At 42.6% G+C, this 26,244-nt stretch overlaps 1 protein-coding gene across 3 annotated transcripts in view; it reads right to left on the minus strand.

The window, feature by feature from the left end:
• The window catches only part of LOC100757754 (beta-galactosidase-1-like protein 2), a 40,572-nt gene that overhangs the window by 9,015 nt on the left and 5,313 nt on the right, over positions 1 to 26,244 (minus strand). The window contains exons 1-12 of one of the 3 annotated variants that reach the window (XR_003484654.2): positions 23,168 to 25,219; positions 22,439 to 22,636; positions 18,523 to 18,591; positions 17,034 to 17,129; positions 16,095 to 16,203; positions 10,291 to 10,383; positions 7,686 to 7,767; positions 6,658 to 6,722; positions 5,886 to 5,970; positions 4,940 to 5,077; positions 4,263 to 4,343; positions 3,556 to 3,662 (exon numbers count right to left, since the gene is read on the minus strand). Coding sequence is in view for 2 of the 3 variants with exons in the window: in XM_027411710.2 (XP_027267511.1) it covers positions 3,556 to 3,662; positions 4,263 to 4,343; positions 4,940 to 5,077; positions 5,886 to 5,970; positions 6,658 to 6,722; positions 7,686 to 7,767; positions 10,291 to 10,383; positions 16,095 to 16,203; positions 17,034 to 17,129; positions 18,523 to 18,591; positions 22,439 to 22,636; positions 23,168 to 23,259 (1,215 nt within the window). In the remaining variant the exon portion in view is untranslated. Of the gene's footprint in view, positions 1 to 3,555; positions 3,663 to 4,262; positions 4,344 to 4,939; positions 5,078 to 5,885; positions 5,971 to 6,657; positions 6,723 to 7,685; positions 7,768 to 10,290; positions 10,384 to 16,094; positions 16,204 to 17,033; positions 17,130 to 18,292; positions 18,320 to 18,522; positions 18,592 to 22,438; positions 22,637 to 23,167; positions 25,220 to 26,244 lie in introns of those variants that run through there. The other 2 variants (XM_027411710.2, XM_035443554.1) reach the window with 2 other exon arrangements.

Here is a 26,244-nt window from a genome sequence, read left to right on the forward strand (position 1 = left end):
CATATGTGCAAACACACACATACAGACACACATGTACATATATATGTATGATATATATATATATATATATATATATGTGTGTATGATATATATATATATATATATATATATATATATATATATCAACAAAAGCCCTCCAGAACCTTGTAACCTCGTAGAGAAACAGATGATTCTATGTCTGAGGAGGCACACGGCCTAGATCCTCCTGGAGAGCAAAACAACAAAAATGCTAACAGCTCTGGGTGTCCTGTCAAGAAGACACAAATGCCAAGAAGATGTCCTGAGGGACTACAACAGGCCAATGAGAGCATCACAGAGACTGATGGCATACAAACAAGCTAGGTCTTACACATTTATAATCATAGAAAGAACCACAGCAGCAAAGCAACCCACTGTACCTTTGAAAGACACATGAATTTATTTTTCTTATTAAAGAAAATACTTGAACCCGCCCCACATTTTCTGTACAAACTTAAACTTAAGGGTAAAAGGCTGATGAAGGAAATTGTTCTGTAGAACTCAAGTTAATACATACAAAGGAATTATAGAATTAAAGCATTTTTATGAAGCAATTTATGAAATATTGGATTACTTTATCAACATGGCTTATTTTATTTCACTTGTACATGTCTTCCATGCCCACCCTTTATAGGACTATTTTATTATTTTACATGTATGTTTTGCCTCCATGTGCACTATGTACATGCAGTCTGCACAGCAACCAGAAGAGGGTGCTGGATCCCCTGAAACTGGAGTCACAAATGTGGTCCATTGGGTCCTATGGAAGAATAATTAGTGCTCTTAACCACTGAGCCATCTCTCTATCCTTACAGGATTATTTTTAAATGCCACAGAAATTCAATATCTATCTAATAAAGGGGGAAGAGGGCTTTTTAAAAAAGAAGTCATCACTACAATAACATAATCACAATAAAAGCAGTGACAGTTATAATTCCCTAAAACAAGAGATTTCCTGGGAATTTTTTTTGCAACTGAGTTTCTGTACTATACTGTAAATATTCCCAGCATGGTTAATTGCACTGCAATAAGGTCAATTGCTGCTAAAACCATTGGGCAGGCACCTGATGAAGAAAGCTGAAAATGTGTTGACTAGCAGCACCTAAACCCACTGACCAGCAATGAAACCATCTGCACTGTGCTGGGGATATGATGCAAAAGGCACAACAGTACTGCCTACGAATGAAACTCACAAGCAGAGATACACAAAAGAAAAATGCTGGCAGGGTAGTGTGTACCCATGTAATCCAAGTGCTTAGGAGGCTGAAGGAAAACCAGGACTATGAGGCCAGCCTACCCTACATAGTAAGACCCTGTCTCAAAAACATAAGGAAATAAAAATAGGAAATATGGGGCTTAGTTGATAGAGGGTACCATGTCTGGTACCCACCACCATGTAAACCCAACATGCTGTCACAAATTTGTATTCAGCCCCTTCTGTGATGCCTAGCTTCTGTTGGGACACTGCCCCACTCAGAGCTTTCTTGTGCAATCCTAACAGCAGTTCTCCAAACATGAATCTCTCCCAGTCTTTATAAGTGGCTCCCAGCGTGCCTCAGCTTCCCTGCCTCTCTAAATCACCCTGCTGCCATGTCATCTGATCCCACTCAGCCTTTCAGTCACAATACCACCCTGACTGGAGTGTCCATGGAATCCCATGACTTCCCAGCACATGGTCTGTATCTGTATAGCGTAGATACTAAAGCTCAGCTCCTCCACCCATGGCCCATAACCCTCCAGAACTAACACCCTGACTAACCTAGTTTATGTTTTATACTTTAACTTAACAGTAAGTTTAGGGAAAGCATCCCTCTATGAAAACACAAGATTAAAAGTCATTGCCCTAGGTCTAGTCAATGTAGTTCCATTCTAACTCCTTAAGAAAGTAGGGGATAGGGCTAGAGAGATGGCTGGGTAGGTGAGATCTCTTGCAAAGGACTTGGAGTCAGTTCCCAGTATCCATATAGTTCTCACAATAGTTTCTTTCTCTAGTTTCAGGGAATTTGATGCCCTCTTCTGGCCTCCACAGATACACATGTGGTCCATTTACGTGCATGAAGGCAAAACACTCATACATTAAAAGAATCGAAGAAGAAGAAGAAGAAGAAGAAGAAGAAGAAGAAGAAGAAGAAGAAGAAGAAGAAGAAGAAGAAGAAGGAATGTAGGGAGATATTGTAGCCCCGCCTCATAGGAGCTGTTACAGGCGTGCTTGGCTATGCCCGTGAGGGCGTGGTTAGGGGAGGTTCATGATGACGCGGGGAATTCTTAAGGAGAGGACAGATGTGGAAGTGCTCTCTTTTTTCGGGGGGGGGGGGCTCTCTAGCCTGCTGCCTGAGGGCATTCTCTCCTGCTTGTGTTTGGCTGGTGTTTATCTAAATAAAGACATCCTTAAATCAATATCTGGCGCCCAATTACACTATTAAGTCTTAATCCTCTTTTAGACTAAAAGGGGAATTGTAGGGAGACATTGTAGCCCCGCCTCCTAGGAGCTGATACAGGTGTGTTTGGCTATGCCCATGAGGGCTTGGTCAGGGGAGGTTCATGATGATGCGTGGGGAATTCTTAAGGAGAGGACAGAAGCGCTCTCTTTTTCTGGGCTCTCTAGCCTGCTGCCTGAGGGCACTCTCTCCTGCTTGTGTTTGGCTGGTGTTTATCTAAATAAAGACATCCTTAAATCAATAAAGGAAGAAGAGCCTTCATCCAGTAGCTGTTCAAAGCAGAAACAGGCACCCACAACTAAGCACTGAACCATACTCCTGGAATCCAGTTGTGGAGAGGAAGGAGGGATGAGCAAAGGAGCCAAGATGGTGCTGCAGAAAACTGCAGAAAACAGTTGACCTGACCTAGTGAGAGCATGGAGATCCTAGTCATAAAGCTAGGGAAACAGCATTGGACCAAACCAAGCCCTCTGAATGTGGGAGCCAGCTAGGAGGCCAGGACAGTCTATGGGACCTCTAACAGTGGAGCCAGTCTTTAACCCTAGAGCACAAATGGACTTTGGGAGTCCATTCCATATGGAGGGATACTATTGAAGCCCAGATACAGCAAGGAGGGCCTAGGCCCTCCCCCAAACAATATGACAGACTTCGGAGGTCCCTGGTGGAGGGCCTCACTATCCCTGAGGATGAGTTGGGGGATGGGTTGGGGGGTTGGTAGGGAATCTGGGAGGATGGAAGGGGGAGGGAATGGGGGGATGGGTATGTAAATATGAGTAGTAATTAAAGAATTTAAATGAAAAAAAGAAGGAAGAAAGGAATACAGACAGACAGAAAGGGATGGATGAAAGGAGGAAGGGAAGGAAAGAGGGTGGGATTTCAAAGCTGGATCATGAAACAATTTCTTCACATGTAAATGTCTAATCTGAGTTCTTATAATAGGATTCCTATTCTGAACTGTAAAACTTGAGACGGCACTAACACTTCCAAGGATTACTTTGGTTCCTTGGCCACCTACTCTTTAGTCTTTGAGCTATCCCTTTACCTCCTATCTCTTTTTTCACAAAGTGATACCATGTGTCAATGTCCAAGAAACACTCACCCGGTCCAGAAGGGGCAGGACTTCCCACAGGGTCATGAAATATATGACTGTCAATGATGAATAGGCAGTCCCCAGTGCCAATTGTGGTTGAATGAATGTGGAAGCTTCTGCAATGAAAAGCACATGGCTGGCCATCCTAGGACCTACCCCAACACCATTCAAAGACATAAGGTACCCTGCTGTACCACAGCCTCTACAAATGAATGTACCCAGTCACGCAGTAAGGCAGGTACTAATGAGTAAGGGTCCTCATGTATCATTAGACATCCAAAGGAGGACCCTTATTGTCCTAGAAAAGAGGAGCATGTTGACTCCAGCTGGTAGACCAGAAATCTCAACTTAACTGCTCAATAGAATCTTCTAAAGCCCAGCTACAAACATGCTTGCTCTCAGGTTCTGCCCTTTCTTCCCACCTCAACCCAAACATACTTACTGAATAGCTCAGAAGAAGGGGAGCTGAGACCTCTAGCTTTTAGAAGTTTTAGATGAGTACGACCACCACCAAGATCAAGCAACATGGTCCTATGCTGAGTACATGAGAACAGACCCTGTATCTAATGGATTTCCAGTGCCAATAATAAACTGGATCAAACTGGGTTTCTCCCCAAAAGGTCTTCACACATTCCCCACCCCTGCTTCTTGCAGAGCAGATCCCACTGGAGAAATAAATCTAAGTCACCATTCAGACTGAAGTTGCTACTAGGTACCTGTAATAGAATGAAAAAACTCTTGAAACACCCGATACTCGGGTGTGTATTGGCCAGCCTCTGTCAGCAGTGCACAGTAGTCTAAAGAACACAGAGAAATGTATTATTTCCCCCCAAGAAAACCTTAGTTTAGCTTCTTTCCTTATGAAGAGAAAAACAAAACAAACAAATAAAACCTTCGCTCTGAGCAAAATGATCCATAATATAGCAACCTGGGGTGAAGTGGGGGGGAGAATTACATCTACTGAGTTCATGGGTATGGCCGTGTTAGCAGGAGGCAAACTACCCTCAATTAAATGTTTTCCTTTATAAGAGTTTCTGTGGTCATGGTGTCTCTTCACAGAAATAGAAACCCTAACTAAGATAGAGGCTAAAAAAGATATATTTATGGATACTCTGGTACTCTTAGGAGACCAAAGCAACAGATAAAGCATGGGCCTATCCAACAGATAAGCAGGGCTAAGCTACTAATCTAGCAGCTCACAAAGTCCCAGAAAGCCAAGATCCCAATATCTAGTGTAGTCATAAACAAATACTAAAGCTTCACTCCCCAACACACACAAACTCAAAACAGATAAAGAGTTCCATAGAGTTCCTTTGGGGGCCTAACCTAGTATTTCCCAGACTCAACAAATGAGCAACCTAGATTAGAGATAATTCTGTGGCTGAGTACTTGCCATAGCTGGTTACGACGGGTTGATAACCATGTGAAGACTGAGCTCCACCTATGAAGCCAAAGTTGGTGCCACCATGGAACATGTAGAAGTTGAAGGAAAATCCGAGGAGGAACATCTCACGCACGTCTTTCATCAGCACTGCAGGAAGGTTGGAAGGTAGGAAGGAAGGCAGGAGCAGGGGTGGAATTGGGATTTAAGAATTCACAGCTTGTAGACGATGTTCAAACTACCTAGGTCTGAAATCTTCAAGATCTGCTAGAGCTCATGCCCAGAAAAATATGTTAGATGATCTAGGAATGGTGGAAGTAGTTGGAAGTGTTTGTTGTCATGATCCAAAATCACTTATTACTTCTTTCTCTAGGCTTCATATTTGGGTGAATCTTTCTTCCTAGGATGCAAACTGTATAACAAATATTGTTCATAACTTTTTAGGGGCATACCTATGTCCAGCTTACTATTTCTAAACTATTTATCAACTTCATAGTGACTAATCTGAAGTTATGACATCAACTCCATATAAATGGCCATCATCCATTCTCTAGAGAGAGAGTAAGAGAATAATGAGTTAAAATCAGCTGAGTGGGGTTATATAACTTCCTCCTTCTACACCCAGCACACCTTCACCTTCATTGTATTTCCATCTCAGAGACTAACTCATTCTCATGACTTTCATAGCCTTGGTGGAGTGTATTTATAATGAAAACTACAGAAACTTAAGTTCCTGTTGCAATGACCCCCAGAGGTGCTCACACTCTATGGCCACTCCATCTGAGCAGATGTCTAGAAGGTATCTGCTTAGCTAGGTTGATGTTTATATATACAACATCTGGGAGCCTTCCTTGTCCCTAAACCTTAAGTACACTAACCAGCAAGAAAAAAAAAAAAAAAACAGACCAGTGCCACTGGTGTCACATGCTTCCCTGAAAAAGTCATAAAGAAAACTTACTCTGTGGATCTCCAAAGTTGCGGAGAGCCCCCCACGTGTCAAAAGTCTTTGTTGTATATACCATCATCAGTATAGGGCTTTTACCCTGAAGGAAAAAAGAAAAAAAAGTCAATTTAGGAAGCTCTTCCTCAATTCTGAAGCCCTGAACTGCCTGCAAGGGAACTGTGAAGCCCAGTGCTTCATGCCCTTTAGCTGAAAGCACCCTGCCATATCCCAGGAGTTCTGAGTTCTACTCTCCCATTTGCACGTGCTCTTTCTAGCCATGTGGTCTCCTCATGTGATTTCACCTTTACCAAGTTTTTTGGGGGGTAGGGGGAATGAACTGCCATTTCAATATTACCCTTTTAAGACATCCTAAAAGCAGAATTTGGAAATTTCTGAAAATATAATGTTTTCATTCACCTAGGTGACCAGAGTAAAGGTCTAGTAAGAAACACCAGACATAGGAAAAGGGTTTAAAATGTTTGATTATTTGGGGGCTGCATTAGTGAAGGGTTATGACAAGTGCTAGGCTTTCAACTAACAGCAAAAAGCAATGCCCTAGAAACCAGAATGAACAGGAGTTAGGACTACAGCACTCAAATACTATGACCTATGGACCAAGTGTTCTGGATTTATACAATTGGAATCTAAAACCACTAGTAATAGATAGTTAAAGACTCTGCAGATTCAGATTTCAACTAAACCAATTACTATTAAGATTTCCCTCAATACGTAAGCCAAGAAGTCCAGGGAAGGCAAGAAGCAAAGTGGCTGTCTGAAAGGCCTTTACTTGAATGGATTTGAGATCTTCATATGTTTGTTTCTTTATATTCTTCATGTGGACAGTGGCCAGCACTGTGGGTAGAAAGAACACACATGAGATCCTGCTGCGACCACACAGCACAGGGGCACAAGACTCTCCCAAAGCCAGGCTGCAGAGTCTGGGCCACATCTCTTGGACATATGCCTCCCAGCTTCTCACTTCAATACTTCCATAGTCAGAGCTAGCAATAAAGAAATGATGCTATACTTATAGCCACATAAGCACATGCAAAGGTATTTCACACAAGGCCCTTCACTTAGAACTTATAGTGATGATCTTGAAAGTTAAGAAGGTGGTTAAAATATGCCACATGACACAAGTTAAAACATGAGCAGCAAATGAAGAAATTGAGACTCCAAAACTTGACATTTTTGGTTGTGGGGGTCAAACCCAGGATCTCCTTCATGCTTAACTTCTAGCTCAGAACACTGTTCTAACTTTCCAGCCACAACAGAGAAAGGCCACCAAAAAGACCAGGGACAATAGCATTGGGAGAGAATGGAGATGACAAAATTGCTTAGAGGAAAGAATTTCAGAAACTGCTTTTCTCCATCTTGCATTCATTTTTTTCTTCTTTGCAAAGTTGACCCCATGGGCACATACTAAGCAAATGTTCAACCCCTGAGAATTATCCCCCTTCCACCCCACCCCCAATCCTGCTTTTGTTCTCTGGACTTATGTGTTCAGAGAATTACCAGGGCTGGGCCCATGACAATAATACTACTCTGAAACTCCTCCATTCTCTGTTGTTCAGTCAGTTGCCAGAGCTGGAGGCAACTTTTACTTTTACTTATTGGACCCTGTGGCACTGAAAGTATGAAAGGGTGGAGTAATGCTCTGGTCATAACAGCCGCTATGCAGCAAGGTTGAATCCTACTTCCTAACTCAGTTTTGACCACAAGTCTTTACCACCAGGAAATGGAAGGATGAAACATAGAAGGACCTGTGCTTTTTCAATGTGAGCATTGTAGAAATAAATGCAACCAATACCATACCATTTTTCAAGTGGCCCTTTCTCACATTCAGACCATCATCTGCAGTCATGAGCAGCTCACTGATCCCTCTTGACACTAAAGCCTAAGGAGAAATTCAGTAAGAGAAATGAATTTCCCCTAGTCTCATGAGATTGCTTCTTCCTAGGGGTGGAAGAAAAAAAAAACTATGACAATAGAAATACCACAGTGAAGTTGAGACATGGAGAGGAAGGCTTGTCTTCTCCAGGCAATCACTTTTAAGTTAAAACAAAAATGTGAGCCCTGCCTCGGTCACAGTCCTCAACAGCAGTTCAAATTCTACACCTCACACAAAAGGCAGAGGGGTTGCTGTATCACCCAACATGGTGATTTCTCCAAAGGACCTCCAAGGGTTTCTCCAAACCAAAGAGCAGGAAAATGAATGTTTCTGTTCATGCTGTCACCAAATCACCATACCTCATGAACCAAATCCACAGGATATACTTTCTTCAGTGGTTTCTTCAGTCAGTGGGAAGAGCAGGTGAATTGTGTCTTAATCTACCCATGGTGGCACTTTCACCTGCATGAACCTTAACTGTTCCTAGTTTGACTATAAACACTCCAGGGATACTCTCAATCAAGAAAGAGAAGAGATGAAGGGATTTATTTAATTGAGGGGCAAAATACTGAGATGGTGGCTACAGATTCTAAGACAAGTCAACTGTGTGTCCTGTTTGATCTTTTGAACAAAAATATCTTGAAAGTGAAAAAATTCTTGGAATTCACCCCTGAGTCCTTTGTTGGTATCAGACGATGGTTTGTTTCTATAAGACAGTTTCAAAAACTAAGGAAGGCAGAAAAGTCATTCAAGTAAGAGGAACCAGAATGTCACTTGTGACTTTGTGCCACTGTACTCTGATTCCCATAGGTCTGATGAAGATTCAGTGTTTCATCCCATTCCAGTGAGCAATGTGGCTTATTGGTGGGTGATCATATAGACATACCAGAAGGCTTGAGAATGAAAGGTGGCAACAATATCAGCTCACACAGACAGAAACAGATTCTACTTCTGTAGACAACTTTTATTCCCACTGACCTTTCTATCACAACTACACAGCTGAACAAAATCTTTCCTAAAGACTTAGTTGGAGAACCTAGACAGAGACAGAATGCAAGGAGCTGAGGTCCCAGTAAGAAGGCAGTGGCTCATCCTGGAAAAAACGGGATAGTAAAAAATATTCAATAAAGAAAACACTAGTGCCTAGAGATGGGTAGGTGTGTAATAGCACTTGCTGACAAGCCTGATGACTTGAATTCAATTCCTGAGACCTATGTGGTGGAAGAAGAGAAGTGACTCCTTCAAGTTGTCCTCTGATTGCCACATACATGTACATGGCAGAACATATACCTGACACACAGACACAAAAGTATAAATAAACATTACATTTTTAAAGTTTAAAATCTTTTGTAATTTATTTTTAAAAACTGGATAAATACATCTGTTGGTTGAGTGCTCCTGTATCACCTACACTGCCTTCGGTTGCATCAGCAACACATAGACTGGATGCGGTGATACTCACCTATAATCCTAGCACTTGGGAGGTGGAGGCAAGAGAGCATCTTGAGAGCAGGAGGAAAAGGGACCACAGAACAGGAAGTGGGACAAGTATAAGATGACAGCATAATAGATCTAGGCCAAATGTATTAGCAGTGAGTGTGAACATGCTAATTCCTCATTCACAAAGGTCCTTGGTGGTGGTGGTGGTGGTGGTGGTGGTGGTGGTGGTGGTGGTGGTGGTTGTAATGGTTATTGTTCACTATCAGCCTGACAGGATCTGGAATCACCTGAGGGATGAGCCTTTGAGCCTGTGGAGGGTTATCTCAATTACATTAACTGAAGTAGGAAGTCCATCTGGATTGTGAGCAGGATCATTCCCTGGGCTGGGGATCCTGGACTGTGTAAAACACAGAAAGAAAGCTAAGCACTAGCATGAAAGCATCAGTCTTTCTCTGCTTTCAGGCAGTGGATGTGATGCAAGCCAATCTTCCAAGCCCCAGCTGTTTTCACTTCCCTGGATTGATGGACTGGACCTTGAACCATGAGCTACAATAAGTCCTTTCTCCATTAAATTGCTTTTGTTGGAATATTTTATCACAGCAAGAGAAAAAGAAACTAAGAGTGGTGTTTTGAGACAGGGCCTCATGTCACCCAGGCTGACCTCAAACTCACTATACAGCTGAGGGTGATCTTGAACTGTTGACCCTCTGACCTTCACCACTCCCAACTCAATAACAAATCTGGCTGTGTACATTGTATGATAAACTCATAAGTATCCTAAGTAGATGGATACATCTGAAAGTAAAAGAATGGAAAAGCACATGTTAAATGTCAACCAAATAGATATTCTATGAATATCTATGAGATATTCATAGAAAGTAAACCTGCCCTAGTGTGGATCTCTCGTATTAGAACCATGTGTGTTATTTCCAGGCCTGTAACTAGAATATAACCAAAAAACAAAAATAAAACTGAACCCTATTCGTCCTCATACCTCACAGTTCCAGGCAAGCTACAGGTATTCCGGATATGTTTGCTATTCGACATAACAAACTACAAGAAGCAGAGCAAGATTAAAACAGCACTTACCTTTTGTACATATGCCATATATTTTTTATCCATATAGTAGGACCCATACTCGTTCTCAATTTGCACGGCAATGATAGGCCCTCCTTTTTTATACTGATGGTTAAGGAGATAAGAATGTAAGAGTGAGATACTGGTGGTAAAAGACTGGATTTTCTAAATACTGGGCACACATGTAAAAACAGCACACCCAACCCCAGACTGAACCACATTTGCTGGTCATTTCTCTTACTCAACATCAGTGGCTCTATGTGAGAAGTCAAATGCTTCCAAAATAGTTCAGGACAAAACATTTCCTGAACGACTACCATTTCCCCATAGTTTGATGTGTTAACCGTGAGGTCTTAAACTTCCAGAGACACCCTTCCCCCTTCCCCCTTCTCATCTTCATTTGAAATGTCTTAAGACCCTATGTTAAAATTAACTTGTGGGTACTACCAGCCCATCTAGATACCGCCATCTTGCCGTCTTGTCCTTTACAGCCAAACTTATAAAATATTTCCTCAAAGTTCCTTCAGAAATGTGTAGGATAACCACAAGGCGCCTCACCTGGCATGTAGGGGGAAACACTATAAGGAATTCAACTCCATGCCAATGATGTAGTTTTAGCAATGTGGGAGCATCCAGGACTGTGTAATGAATACTATGACTGAAGTGTTTGCGCACCCAACCCTGACCAGAATGACTGAGGAGAAACTTTAGACAGAGTTGAAACAGGAAGATATTGAGCAAGCAGCAAACACTTCGTCCCTAAGTTGTTTGGCAGGGAAGTAAAAAGGACACAAAGACTAAAGGTGTGTCTTAACTTTCTAAAGTGTACGTCCCTGGCTTCAAACATGGAAAGACTTTCAAAACCAGCTTCTTCCCTTTCCCCTTTTCTCTCCTTATCTCTGCAATGAAGAGTAGAGCAGAAAAGAAGAACGATACAGAAGCTGTCAGTACCTGGAATGATCTGAGGCAGAAGAGCTGGAATACAATAAATTTGATTGAAACGTTCTAGAGAGGAACACTCAGCAGTAAGGAAGTACTGACTCATGAGAATACAGGAGAAAATTTCTGAGACTTCCCAACAGCACCAGGCCCTGGATGATGAAAAACTCACTTAGCAGTTTGCAGGTCATAGTTGCAAGGCTGCAGTATCCTAAATTAGGAAGGGTGAATGCACTCGGCTAGCAATGATATTTTTAAAAGTCCCAGGTTCTGTTTTTCTGTTCTGGAGACAAGTTCTCACTATGTATCCCTGGCTGGCCTGGAATTCGTTATGTAGAAAGTTTTTTTCTTGAACTCATACAGTTCTCTGCCTGTCTCTATCCCCTAGGCATTAAAATTAAAGATGAACACCACCATACCCGGCTTGATTTTTATTTGTTGAGGCGAGTCTCTTGTATCAAAAACTGGTCTTAAACTCCTCAAGCCCAGGAAGATGATCTTGAACTTTGGCCCTGCTACCTCTATCCCCTAACTTCTGGGATTACAAGCTTGGAACACCACACTGGTTTATGAGATGCTGAGGACTGAACCCAGAGCTTTTGTGGAAGGCAAGTACTCTACCAACTGAGCTACTATCCTAATCTGAGGTTCTAGTTGTATACTGTCCATATATTAGCAACCATCTGCTTGTAGTTATTGGTACCATGAGGGAGAAGAGTGTGCCCTGGAACTGAAGTTTTAATTGTACTTTGTTTACATTAATTTAAGTAGCCATATATGATTATGGTCACCAGGTCTCTGAAAAGGGCCATTTTCACCTATCTCTAAAATGTGCACCGGCTTGTCACTTATGAGTTTTAATATCTTCCTTGAGTAATTATAGTTAGTCTATTCCCAATAAGTTCAACCGTGTGAAGCATTCATCTAGAATATGCAAATGTTGGCATTGCCGCCATTTAATAGATACTAATTTAAAATGATTACTGTGAGGATAAAATAAGTTGGGTAAGTACTGATATCTCATTGACATTGTGGTGTTTGAATAAAAATGGCCCCCATGGAGGGCCTAGGCCCTGCCCCAAATGACCTGACAGATTTTAATGATCCCTCGTGGAAGGCCTCACCCTCCCTTGGGAGTGGATGGGAGACAGGATGGGGGATTGTTAGGGGGTATGGAAGGATGGGAAGGAGAGGGAACTGGAATTGATATGTAAAATAATTTTATTTTACATATCAATATATCCCCATATATATATATATATATATATATATATATATATATATATATATCCCTGTAAACCTATTACGGAGCAGTAATACCTAGGCAGTATTAGGAGATGTGGCCTTGTTGGAGTAGGTGTGGCTTTGTTGGAGGATGTGTGTCACTAGGAGAGTGGACCTTGAGGTCTCAGAAGCTAAAGCCTGGCCAGTATGTCACTGTCACTTCCTGATGCCTGCAGATCAAGATGTGAAACTCTCAGCTATCTCTCTAGTACCATGTCTGCCTGCGTGCTGCCATACTTCCTGCTGTGATGATAATGGACTAAACTGCTGAACTGTAAACCAGCCCTAATTAAATGTTTTCCTTTCTAAGAGGTGTTGTGATCATGTTATCTCTTCACAGCAATGGAAACCCTAACTAAAACAGAAGTAATTAAATATGTATTGTTCTCTAATCATTTTCTATATAGTTTAGATGGTCTTCAACCTAATGTGCAGTTCTATATCAACTAAAGCCAACATAAGTTGAAAATATTGTTTGGAGGGCTGGAGAGATGGATCAGAGGTTAAGAGTGCTGGCTACTATTCCTGGGGATCTGGGTTTGATTCCAGTGCCTACACTGGGGCTCACAACTATCTGCAACACAGTCCCAAAGGATCAGATGGCCTCTTCTGGCTTCCTTGGGCAATATACACGTGTGGTGCACAGACATACATCCAGGCAAACATTCACACACATGAAAATAAATAAAACCTTTTTAAAAAATATAAAAAATATATTGTTTGGTCCAAAAGGCACTAAACACTGAGGATGACCGCTGAGTGACTCAATTCACTAGAGTACACATTATTTTCTTCGGGAGAGTGTAGCTGACTAGGAGCTGTGAGCCCATTACCACTGCCTAGTGTTAGAAGAAAGCATTACACCACTAACTGTTAGATCAGGAAAAGATACAAGATCCAAATTCAAAAGTCAAACTCAGGGTGGCAAGGAGAAGCTGGAGAGATGGCTCAGTGGTTAAGAACACTTGCTGCTGGCCTGAGCTAGTGAGAGATCACTGACTCAAGTCTGACAAATGGGGGGAACCTACATAAGACCAAACTAGACTCCCCTAATACAGGTGACAATGGTGTGACTGGGACAATATATGAGGCCACTGGCAGTGGCTCCAAGATCTAACTCAAATGCGAAAAATGACTTAGTAGGGCCCATTCTATATGGAGAGATAACCTTGCTCAGCCTAGACACGGGGTGTGGGGGTGGAGAGGTGCCTTGGTCCTGCCTCAACTAGATGATGGGACAGACTTAGTAGACTTCCTGTGGGAGGCCTAACCTTCTCCATGGAACAGATGGGAGGAAGCAGGGAGTGAAGGGAGGGGGAGAAAAGGAGCAAGGGGGAACTGGGATTGGAATGCAAAAAATAAATTAATATTTTTGGTTGTGAGCCTAGCTGAGCCATCTCTCCAGCCCTAAAAAAATAAATTAATAAAAAAATAAAAAAGAACACTTTCTGCTCTTGTAAAGGACTGGAGTCCAATTCCCAGAAACCCATGGTATTTCATATCTCTTTGTAACTCCAATTCTAGGGGATCCAATACTCTTTTCTGTCTCTTCAGAAACACACACACACACACACACACACACACACACACACACACACACACACACCATGAATATAGATAAGGTAAAAAACAAATACTAAAAAAGTCAAAATGGGGCTGGCAAGATGGTTGTTAAGGCAAAAGAATTTACCACAAAGTCTGATGACCTGAGTTCCATCTCACACAGTAGACAGACAGACAGACAGACAGATAGAAGTAATTTTTAAAAGTCACAGTTATCAGGCCAAAGCCCTCATCTGAATCACTGTAAGTTGGACACTATCTGACTGTACTCCTCTTTATGCTCCCAAATTGTTTGCGAGACCATGACTTCTACAAAGGGCATCTCCTAAAGCACTGTTTGTGATACACTGGCATGTGGCTGCCTGTGAAAGCTTGGAAATCACCTTTAACTCCAGCTTCTGGTAATCCTGAGTGCAAACTAATAACCAGCAAGTCAAAGCAAAGACACTGAACATTCTTCCAAGGGTCCTGATAGTGGAAGGACAGATCAGAGCTGAGAAGTTGGTGTGGAAAGGCAAAAGGAGAGTTGCTACAAGCCGGAAGATCACACAGTAATTATACAGCCATTGTATCATGAGATAACTCAGAAGAATTAAAAATTCTTCTGATGGATAAACCAATACAAAAGTTGTATTTGACGTTATAGTCCTGTGAATGAATTGGCTGTTTCTTGCTGTAAATTCTTCCTGTAGTTTATTCCTTTCTGTAACAAACTTGGAATTTACTTCACACTGTTTAGCACTATCTGATCATTTATTAGGAACAAATTCCCCCATGCATTTGGAGTTTACTGACTATACTCCCTAGCTATGTGTAAAACCTGTTCTCCATTAACAGATCCTAATTTACTGATTACATTTCTTAACTATGTGTTAGACCTCTTTCAGGTCCTTGTTCCTCTCTCCACTGCAATTACAGAGATCTGCCTTCCTGTAATTATCCTTGATAGGCATTTGGTCAGTGTTTAGGGCCCAGGCAAAAGTATCCCATCTAAGACATTCCCAGATATCCAAGGACATAGAATTACTACACGTCCAAAGTTGTTGATTCATAGCTGCCTAGATGGAAAGAAAAAAGTAAGCATGCCCTGATTTTACCTCACTGGCATATAGAGAAGCAATAACTAAAACTAACCCTGCACTAAAAGACTCTCAAACTTCTTGTTGTATTAACTCAAGATTTTAGCTCAGAGATTTACTGCTCCTGCCTATTTCCCCTGAGAAGATAAAGACAAAGGTAATCAACCCATTTGCTCATTCTCAGGGAAAAGTAAACTTTGCTGAAGACCTGTGCCCTCACTGAGGCTGGAGCACTGAAAGGCACCAGGTTTTGTTTCTTATGCAAATTAAACTTAGACACCCCCCCTTTGACCATCAACTCTAAGCAATTGATGCTAAAAGTTTCTCCTAGCAGTTTTAGTTTATTGCTCCATGTGTAAATCTCATCTGCCTTGCTGACCCTGAGAAACTTAAGACTCACATTGTATTGCAAAAAGAATTACTGTTACAAATTTATATATACCTGTACCCACAAGAACTGGAAAGAGACAGAAACAGAAAAAGAGAACAGCAAGAGAGAGACAGAGAAAAGAAGAGTAAAGAACATACAGAGGAGCAATTGTGTGTGAGTTAATTCCTTTTCCCTCAGATTTTAGTTCCTTTGCTTATTTGTAGTTTTTTTTTTTTTTTGAAACCTGAGCAAAAATTTTAGAAGCAGGCCTTCTAAAATTTTCAGTAGAGAGTAATTAAATCCAGACCCTGTCCCACTTTGAGATAAGATCTCAAAAGGTAGCCCAGGTTGGATCCTTTCACTTCTGCTGCCAGAGGCTGGGATTACAGCATGCACCATCATGCCCAATTAAAGTCAAAAGCCAGAAGCTTTCTTAGGTAGACATGAAATTTCTGGCTGCTACCACACAGTAGCCAGCATGTGTTCCCTGCTTCTCAGAGCGCAGAAATTGGCAAGAATTAGCCAGGAAATTAGTCTGGCAATTACTTCCCTTACCTGTGGAGAAGAGGACTGAATTTTACCTGGAACTGTGCTATCCTGGGAACCAGGCCATCAAAATACCGATTCATTGCTTTAGTGAATCCACTATAGGTTGTCCGCAGCTTCATTTTTGGGTCCCTCAGTAACCAGCTATGATTGAAGGTGAGATTCAGACTCGGATGGGAACCAGTGATAAGAAATGTTCCAGCAAAGGACATCTAAAATAAGGCCCACATTGGCAAGGCCACACAGAACATTGAGATGTGAGGATGTGGTCCAGCTTCAAGAAAGAGCAGTCTCTGCCAATTAGAAACATCCCTGCAACCCCAAGATGTGGGGGCAGGAGGCTTTGTAACTGTGATCCTAGGCAGTGTTCACCAAACTACAGTCTGAAAGCCAAGTCAGGCCTGCTGTCTATTTATTAAATGGTTTTATTGACACAATTTTACCCAATAGTTCACATACTTTCACTTCAGTTTTCAGGCTAATTACAGAGGCTGCATGTGGCTCAAAATAATTATTATCTGGATTTTGTTTGTATAAAAATTGTGCTATATAGCACCGACTAGCCTAAGATACGGAGGCTATGTAGCCCAGGATGGCCCCAAATTTGTACCAATCCTCCCACCTCAAGTGGGATTACTATCTGACCTTTTACAGGAAAAATGTATTAACTTAGAAAGAGAGTATTATAAGGCTCTCATTAGAAGAAGTGCTTGTGTTTGTGTGTTTGAGGGATAGAGAGCCTGGCCACACTGGAAAATACTCAGTTAGGAAAAGGAAAACAGCACTGACAGATGGTCCTGATGCAACATGCATAAACTTTGAAAGTATTAACTAAGAGAAAACAGCCAGACTCAAAACCATACCTGTAGGTACCTGCCATCAGTAAACAAAATGGTATAGATTTTCTAAGTGTGTAGAGGAATAAAGCCCCATGAATGTGCTTCCCACCCAGGGACTTTCAGACCACAACTTACCTGGGCAAGCCTCCGAGGTCTAAGTCGCTGCCAATGTAGGGACCTGGACACAGAATGACCCAGAGTCCCTCCTCTGAAGCCATAGTGATAAAAGCTCTGGAAAGAAAGCAGTCACAGTAACATTATCTCCAAAGCAAGGGCTTGGCATGTCAGTTCTCCCTTCCCTCCTCCCTCCCTCCCTCCCTCTTTCCTCTCTTCCTCTCTCCCTTCCCTTCCTTCCTCCCTTCCTTCTTTCCTCCCTTCCTCCCTCCCTAACTTCTTTCCTCCCTCCCTTCCTTCCTCCCTTCCTTCCTCCCTTTCTTCCTTCCTCCCTTCCTTCCTCTTTCCTTCCTTCCTCCCTCTCTCCCTTCCTCCATTTCTTCCTCCCTTTCTTCCTTCCTCCCTTCCTTCCTCCCTTCCTCCCTTCCTTCCTTCCTCCCTCTCTCCCTTCCTCCCTTCCTCCCTCCCTTTCTTCCTTCCTTCCTTCCTTCCTTCCTTCCTTCCTCCCTCTCTCCCTTCCTTCCTTCCTTCCTTCCTTCCTTCCTTCCTTTCTCTTTCTTTCTCCTGTTCTTTCTTCCTCTTATGGGCTCAGTACCCAAAGGGGCAGTGACTGAGGAGATAGTGTTGAAAATTTAAGACAGAAAGACCCTAAATTCCTCCTATTATTATTTGTTGGAAGAGACACGTATGCCAGTCAGGAAGATGCTACTTAGATGAAAACAAACCTTTACTTTTACAAGGGCGTGAGGCTTCCATGGGGCCGCACCTAACACCACCTTGAGCGATATGCACTGTCCTTTCACCTCTCCGACTTTACCTCTGCTGCACACAGCCCCATCCCATTCACTCCTGTGCAACATCATAACTTGACTCAGCTTTGACTTTACCGCTGTCTCTCCTGACTTGCCCTTAGTTGGGTCTGTCAAAGACTCAAATGTTGCATTTGCCTTCCTCTCTACAGCTTCCCTAAGAGAATGGTGATACCCCAGAAATCAGTATTTTTTTAATAAAAAAAATTACTCTACTTCTATCAGGGTGTAGAAACCATAAACTACAAATCAGAAATCTGTTCTTATAACTGAGAGAGCAGGTTCTTCATGATGGGCTGACACTGTAGAATGCTGGCTAAAACAATGTCTAGATCATACTATAACAGCAGGCTATGGTGTGTAAGCCATAGACCAGTGGATCAAAGAGGCTTCAAGCCAGATAAAAAGTTAGTAGAGCTTTTTTACTGGCTATTAAAGCAGAATTACAGGCTGGAGGTTGATGGCACACACCTTTAATTCCAGCAGTAAGGAAGCAGAGGCAAGCAGGCCTCTGTGAGTGTGCAGCCTGCCTGGTCTACATAGAGAATTCCAGACCAGCTGGAGTTATATGGTGAGATCCTGCCTCAAAACAAAACAAACAAACAAACAAAATCAGAGCTACATACCCATTCCTTCATCCAATCCCCCAGGCACATATCTATCTAAATCTCAGAATCAAGAAATTAAAGCAAAACACATACATGAGGTCCAAGTTATCAGTGAAGTAAAATTGGCCCACTGCAGGCTCATGGAGGTTCCAAGGAACGTGCCTGTTGTGTGGAAAAAGAGAAACATAAGCTCCCCCATCATGTGCTACTCCTATACTGACTCCTCCGTTTTTAATATAGAAGCAAGCTTCTCTCTATTTGGAGAAGGCTGAATGCTTCAACAGGGAAGCCTCCAGTGCACTGGGAAGCCTGAAGCAGGGGCATCATAAGTTTAAGGCCACTTGTCTATGCAGCAAATCCTGTGTTGAAAAACAAACTAAAAAACAAACAAAAGGGGAGAAGAGGAGGGGTGAGGAGGACATAAGGGAGCAGGAAGAGTGTGTAGGGGAAGAATAGAGGAGAGCAAAATAAGAGATACCATCAAAGAGGGAGCCAGTATAGGTTTAAAGCGAAATCAGGCACTAGGGAAATGTCCAGAGATCTACAAGGATTATACCAACTAACCATCTAAGCAACAGTGGAGAGGCTACATTAAATGCCCTGCCCTGATAATGAGATTGATGACTGACTTATATGCCATCCTATAGCCTTCATCCAGCAGCTGATGGAACTAAGCACTAAATTGAACTGGAATCCAGTTGCAGAGAAGGAGGAGTGGTGAGGGAAGGGGTCCTGACCAGGCTGGTGGAACCCACAGAAACAGCTGACCTGAACAAGAGAAAGCTCTTGGCCCCCATACTGATCATTGGGAAACCATCATGGAACTGATCCAGATCCCCAAAATGTGGGTGTCAGTGAAGAGGCCTCGGAAATCTATGGGGCCTCTTGTAGTAGATAAGTACTTATCTCTTGTGTAGGAATGGACTTTGGGATCCCATTTCACATAGAGGGATACTTCCTCAGCCTAGACACACGGGGGGGGGGGCTATCCCAAAGGATATGACAGACTCTGAAAAGACCCCCCCATGGAAGGCCTCGCTTTCCCTGGGGGGCAGAAATGGTATTGGATAGGTAGGGTGCTAGTGGGGAGCAGGAGAGGAGGAGAGGGAGAGGGAATGGGTATTGACATGTAAAACAATCTTGTTTCTAATTTAAATAAAAAAAATTTAAGAAATTGAAACAAAACAAAACAAAAACTGTTGGGTGTGGTGGTACATGCCTGTAATGTCATCACTTTAGGGACTGAAGGGGGAAGACTCACAAGTTTGAGGCCAGCCTGGGCTACATAGTGAGAATCTGTCAAAAAAAGGAAGAAAGAAAGAAAAGAAAAGAAAAGAAAAGAAAGAAAGAAAGAAAGAAAGAAAGAAAGAAAGAAAGAAAGATCAGGCCTGGTGACATATTGTCCTTAATTCCAGCTAAGGGTGATGAGGCAGGGGAATGCAAAGCTCAAAGACTAATTCTGGTAAAGAGGTCAAGAATAGTTTCAGCAATTTAGCAAGACCCTGTCTCAAAATAAAAAGAAGGCTTTGTACCTAACTCAGTGGAGTGTGTGTGTGTGTGTGTGTGTGTGTGTGTGTGTGAGAGAGAGAGAGAGAGAGAGAGAGAGAGAGAGAGAGAGAGAGAGAGAGAGAGAGAGAAATGAAAGATGTTCTGGGTACAATAAAGAAAAAGAAATGAAATATGCAAGTTGGAGCAAACAGAGGGGTATACACGTAGAATAAAAGGCCAGCAGTTTTTAAAATGTAATGAAAGATCTGGGCATGGTGGCACACTCCTTTAATCCCAGCATTTGGGGGGCAGAGGCAGGCAGATCTCTGAGTTCAAGGCCAACCTGGTCTAAAGAACAAGCTTCAGGACAGCCAGGGCTCTACAGAGAAACCCTGTCTCAAATCAAAAGACAAAAAAGAAAGGAAGAAGGAAAGAAAGAAAGAAAAAGATATAATGAAAGAAACTTTCAAAAACAACAATAGAATAAAAAAGAAGAAAAAATACTTGGAAAAAAACTGACAAAATTTTCCAAATTTGTTATAAATAAATTATATACAGAATCTACCTCAAGAGTCTCAACACAGGAGCTGGAGAGGTGACTCGGGGGTTAAGCACTTGTTCCTCTTGTAAAGGACCCAGGTTTGATTCCTAATAGCCCCAACCATCCACAACCTCAGTTCCCAGGGGTCCTCTTCTGATCTCTGCAGGCCTGTTTACTGCAGATTTCCAGTTCTGGTATATAACTTTTCATACTGTTCTGTGAGTTACTTTAGCATCTTTTTGTCATATTCATTCTATTTCTTTTTATCTACAACATTTCATACATGTGCATTTCATATATATACATTATGTAGATATGTAGAATATATATTTATATGTAATATACTCACTGTAGAGAGCTGAGGAACATTTCCTTCTGCCTACTCCTTAGGAGGGAGACAGTGACCATTTGACATGTGATAAGAGCATTCTGTTCTCAGCAAAAGCTCCAAGGAGACTGGCTCACTGAATCCTAGCCAGCCTAAAACATATCCACCCTCCAGCCTATTCTCTGCTTGCACATGGAGGACAAAGTCATTCAAATCTGTTTCATGGTAGCAAATCGGGACACAAGACATCCTAAACATAATGTTATTTGTTATTTTGTTTATTTTGATGGTGGTTTATTGATTGTTGGTTGGTTGGTTGGTTTTGTTTTTGTTGTTTGTATTGTTGACAAATCTTACGTAGCCTAGGCTAGGTTCAATTTTCTATGTAACTGGGGCTGGCCTAAAACAATCCTCCTGCCTCTACCTCATAAATATAGAGATTATAGGCCTATTCCACAATCTTGATATGATGACTAATCTTGGTTGTTGTCTCAATTGGGTTTTCTATTGCTGTGAAGAGACACCATGACCACAGCAACTTTTATAAAGGAAAACATTTAACTAGGGCTGGCTTACACTTAAGAGGTTTAGTTCGTTGTCATCATTTCAGGAAGCATGCAGGCAGGCAGATATCGTGCTGGAGAAGTATCTGAGAGTTCTACATCTTGCACAGGCAACAGGAAGTGGTCTCAGACACTGCGTGTAGCTTAAGCATATATGAGACCCCAAAGCCCGCCTCCACAGTGATACCCTTGATCCAACAAGACCATACTTCCTAATAGTGCCACTCACTTTGAGGACCATTTTCTTTCAAACCACCACAGTTGATTACATCTGGAATTAACTAAAACTCAAGCAGCTGGGCATGTTTGTGAGGGATTTCTAAATTGGATCATTTGAGGTGGGAAGACCTGACTCAAATGTGGTCACCTGAGGACAAAAGACCTACCTCAAATCTGAACCGACTGAGGGCAGAAAACCCAGTCTAAAATCAGGACAGCCCACAAAAAAAAAAAAATGACACAGGAGAAGGATGCTCTTGATTTTTGCCTGTTTGCATTCACTCTCATTGGCAGGTTTATCTTTGCCCATATTAGAACCTGCTTCTATGGGATTCCAATGCAGACTGAAGACAGCAGCTCTCTAGGATTTCTGTGGTACTCCAGCACCAGATTGAAGCTACTGAGACACCTGGTTTCATGAACTGAACAATTACCAGATTCTTAGCCGTTCCATCAGGAGACAAACTACTCAGACTACAGTAAATCACTGTAATAAATACCATATACATATTTCTGTCTCTTTTGAAAACCCTGACAAATAACTTGGCTAACAAGCATCTTTCTTTCTTTTCTTTTCTTTTCTTTCTTTCTTTCTTTCTTCTTCTTTTTTTTTTTTTTTTTTTTTTTTGTTTTTCAAGACAGGGTTTCTCTGTGTAGCTTTGGAGCCTATCCTGGCACTCGCTCTGGAGACCAGACTGGCCTGGAACTCACAGAGATCTGCCCGCCTCTGCCTCCCGAGTGCTGGGATTGAAGGCATGCACCACCAACGCCTGGCACAAGTATCTTTCTTAATAAGAATTTCAAAATGAAGTCTCAGCTAAGATTCAGTTGAAAAACATTCTTAAACAAGAACCAGAAGCAGCAACTCACGTGGTAAGGGTGTTGAAGCCACAGGCCCGCATCTTCCGTAAGCTGATTCTCCACTGTTGCTTAGGTATCCGGAAGTAGTCTATAATGCCAGATAAGATCCGAAATGGGGAACCTTCCAGTGTGAATTGTGACCCCTCAACTTTCAGACCTTCCCCTCGAGTCAGCAGCAACAAAGGAGTCAAGTGAGTTTGATTAAGCCTGCAAGGATAAGAAGGTATATGATTTCTAGAGCACAGGTTGGTGAGCCAAAAGGCCCAGGAAAACTGACAAGTTCAACGTCAGTCTGGGATATAAAGCCCACCTTGTTTCTAAAGAAACAGGAGCTACGGGCATAGCTCAATGTGTAAAGTACTTACAGACCCCCAGAATCTAGGTAAAGACCAGACATGTCAAATGTAATAGTGCATGTATCTAATCCCAACACCCCTATGGGGAAATGGGAGGAGAATCCATGGAGGCAGTAGTGAACAAGAGAGCCCCTGTCTCAAACAAGGTGGGAATCAAAGACTGACGTCTGAAGTTGTCCTCTGACCACACATGCACCATGGCATATGCTCACAGACAAGCACATATCCACCACATACATGTGGGCACACACGCGCACACACACACACACACACACACACACACACACACACACACACACACGGTTTTTATTTTAAGCTTTTCCCTTGGGGGCCCTAGGTATACCTTAAATGGAAACTCTACAGTGATCTGAAGCATACCTACCTGGGAAACTGGTTATGGTTGGGCAGAGCCATCACGGATAAGGCAGAAGACAGGTACAGAACGCATTCAGGTCTTCCCAGAAAGGTCCACATGCTAAATAGGACAGAACAGAGGAGTCAGAAATAGGGGTAGAGGAAAGAAGCAGCTAGGGACTGAAAGGAGCTTTCCTTGAAGAAGGGCGGGGGTAGCCTGTTGGGAAAGCAAAATTCGTTCCTGGGCTTTGTGTTAGTTGGAATCAGGACAGCATCTTAAAGCTGAGGCTGCTGGCTGGAGTAACTTCACAGCAATTTCTGGCTACATAGCTGGTTCTCAGGCACCATATACATTTTGGTGTGGCTCAAAATCCTGACACATAGCTTAAATACAGTGGAGCACAACTCCCCAGATGCTTTCACAGCTGCCCAGCTGCTGAGGAATGGATCCCAATGGTGTCCTGCGAGGCAGAGGAGGAATTTCTTCACAGAGGATAATAAATTCCTTGTCTCCAATTCAATTTTTCATTTGTTTGTTACTGTTGAAGATCAACCCATGGGTTGCCAGAATACATCTTACTGGTTTTTAGATCCTGTTGACATCTTTATGGCGCTCATTCTGGGGTAAATGCATCAAAAAACTTTTTGGTCCAGGGTGGCCTGAACTCATTCAGCAGAGTCCCCAGGATGTGGGCGACACCTGCACCCACAGCAGAGCCTGACTCAGTGAAGTTTTCTTATTAAAACAGTTATGTTCCACTTTGTTTTAAAGTTTAAACATAATTTAACATGAACTTATTATATGCCTATTATTAAATCAATGCAGAATGTTTCAGATCCAACCTCCTTTTACACACACACACACACACACACACACACACACACACCTTCTCAGCCTATAGTAATCACTCTTCCACATTCAAATCAACACCACCACCACTACCATAAGTATTTTTGTGCAAATGCTAAGTTGCTACCATTAGCAAAACATCTACAACTAGGCAGAGTTGAGAATGAGTAAACATTTGGGAAGTCACAGGAAACTTTTAAAAAAATCAAAAATTAAACAAAACAAAGACTGAGGAAGTGTTGCCAGGACACAGGGCAGGTTTGGTTGGTAGGAAAAAATAAAAGACACTCTGGCAAACGTTCCAGGGAGAAGAGCATGCATAAAGCAAAACTTCGAGGGAACCTGAAGGAGAGATCCAAGCAGAGTCCTCAGCCAATCGCACTGAAAACCCCCAAGAGAGGTGTGCAGCTAGCCTTTGGAGGCTGGGGGTTGCAAGAGTGCAGAGAGGCCTGGACTCCGCTGAGCCTGGCCAGTTCAAGGCCGACCCAGGCTTTGATCCTGAACTACTCCAGAGGCCACTGGCATTACCGCATTGTCTCATCCAGGTCAGGCCATGCATTGCCATGGTGGCTCTACCCACACTGGTGGCCACAAGCCTGTACTGGGCCTCCTATCCAGCACACCTCATGTGCTTGAACACACACACACCCTCCCTTGAAGACCAGTAGTGCATCAAGGACCTCTAGGAGGAGATGCCGGTGCCTTACTGGACTAATCTCTTCTCGAAGTTAGTCACTGTCAGCCAGCAGCAACAGCAGCACCATGAACCTCTCCTGACCACTGCTGTCTGCAGTTTCTGGTCCCCATGCAGGGCAGGCTGAGCCCAGGTGCCAAACACCTGTGGTCTGTAGTCGCCGCCCTTCTCTAAGCCTGTGGGTGTAAGACCTCGTGGGTGGAGGAGGGACGCTCTGTTTCAAAATCTGCCACAGCACAATTTATACCTTGTCTAGGTTCCAGAGAAAGAGAAACGCCTCTTTATTGCAGACTTAACTGGAAAAGAGCCTGGTAGCCTGTGGGCTCAATCCATCAGCAGGCTAACTTCCCACAGAGGCAGGCAGGGTTTCCATTACTGGCCTCTCCTGGGTCAGAGTGTATTTTCCTCGTTGCATTTTTGTTTGTTTGTTTGTTTGTTTATTTTTTGTTTGTCGAGACAGGGTTTCTCTGTGGCTTTGGAGGCTGTCCTGGAACTAGCTCTTGTAGACCAGGCTGGTCTCTACCTCACAGAGATCCTCTGCCTCTGCCTCTGCCTCTGCCTCTGCCTCTGCCTCTGCTTACCGAGTGCTGGAATTAAAGGCGTGTGCCAGCAACGCATGGCTCCTCGTTGCATTCTAACTGTGGCTCTTATTACGCTTTCCTTTGGTTTGCCACTAAACAGTTGAAAGTCTGACATTGGATGAAGCACTGAGATTAATTATTTTTCCCCCAAATTGATTTCCTTTACTGAAGACTTGCACTTTTTTTTTCAATCTCTTTTCTAGTCTTGCTTTCAGACTACTCCCTCTACTCTCGTGCTTTTCCTGGAGTGCATCAGAATAAAGTCTCCTTGGGAAAATCCACTCAACTAATGGAGTCTTATCTTTTCTGTCATTTTCTTAATTTACAGCTTTGATTCTCCCCCTACCCCAGGCAGGGTTTCTCTGTGTTGCCCAGGCTATCCTGGAACTCTCTATGTAGACTAGGCTAGCCTCAAACTCACAGAGACCCGCCTACCTCTTCTTCCTGAGTACTGGGATAAAAGGCATGTGTCAGCACCGCCCACCTACAACTATGATTTTAATTCATTACTTTCCCATAAATTCTTTCCTACTTGCCGTAACTTTTATGCTCTGTACTTCCACTTTTACGGGTAATCTCACCTTTTTAAATCTAACTAAGGTTAGCAACCAATGACTCCATGCTCTCCTGTCACAGTCTGGAAATACATGAACAAGAGTGAAAAGTACAGAGACAATGAGCCTGTCTCAGGCTCTTTTAGCAGGTTGTCCCGCTCTGTTGCCCGGTGTTATCCTTGGTGATATCTCCACCCATGACAATAACCCTTTTAAGTCAGGCACCTTCTTACACTGACTCCTTTTTCAACAGAACTTCCACCTCACTAGCATCAGACAGCCCATGACCAAGATGCTTAATCCTAACGCTTCCCAGACACAGTAGTTTTTCTCAACTCTTCCAAACAAGTTTTCATCACTCTTTGGATTTCCAGTTTTCTCTCATTTCCTTCTTTTGCAACACTCATTTTATAATTAAATAATCCA

The sequence above is a fragment of the Cricetulus griseus genome, chromosome 4 (genome assembly GCF_003668045.3).
Source record: "Cricetulus griseus strain 17A/GY chromosome 4, alternate assembly CriGri-PICRH-1.0, whole genome shotgun sequence".
Taxonomy (NCBI): Eukaryota; Metazoa; Chordata; class Mammalia; order Rodentia; family Cricetidae; genus Cricetulus; species Cricetulus griseus.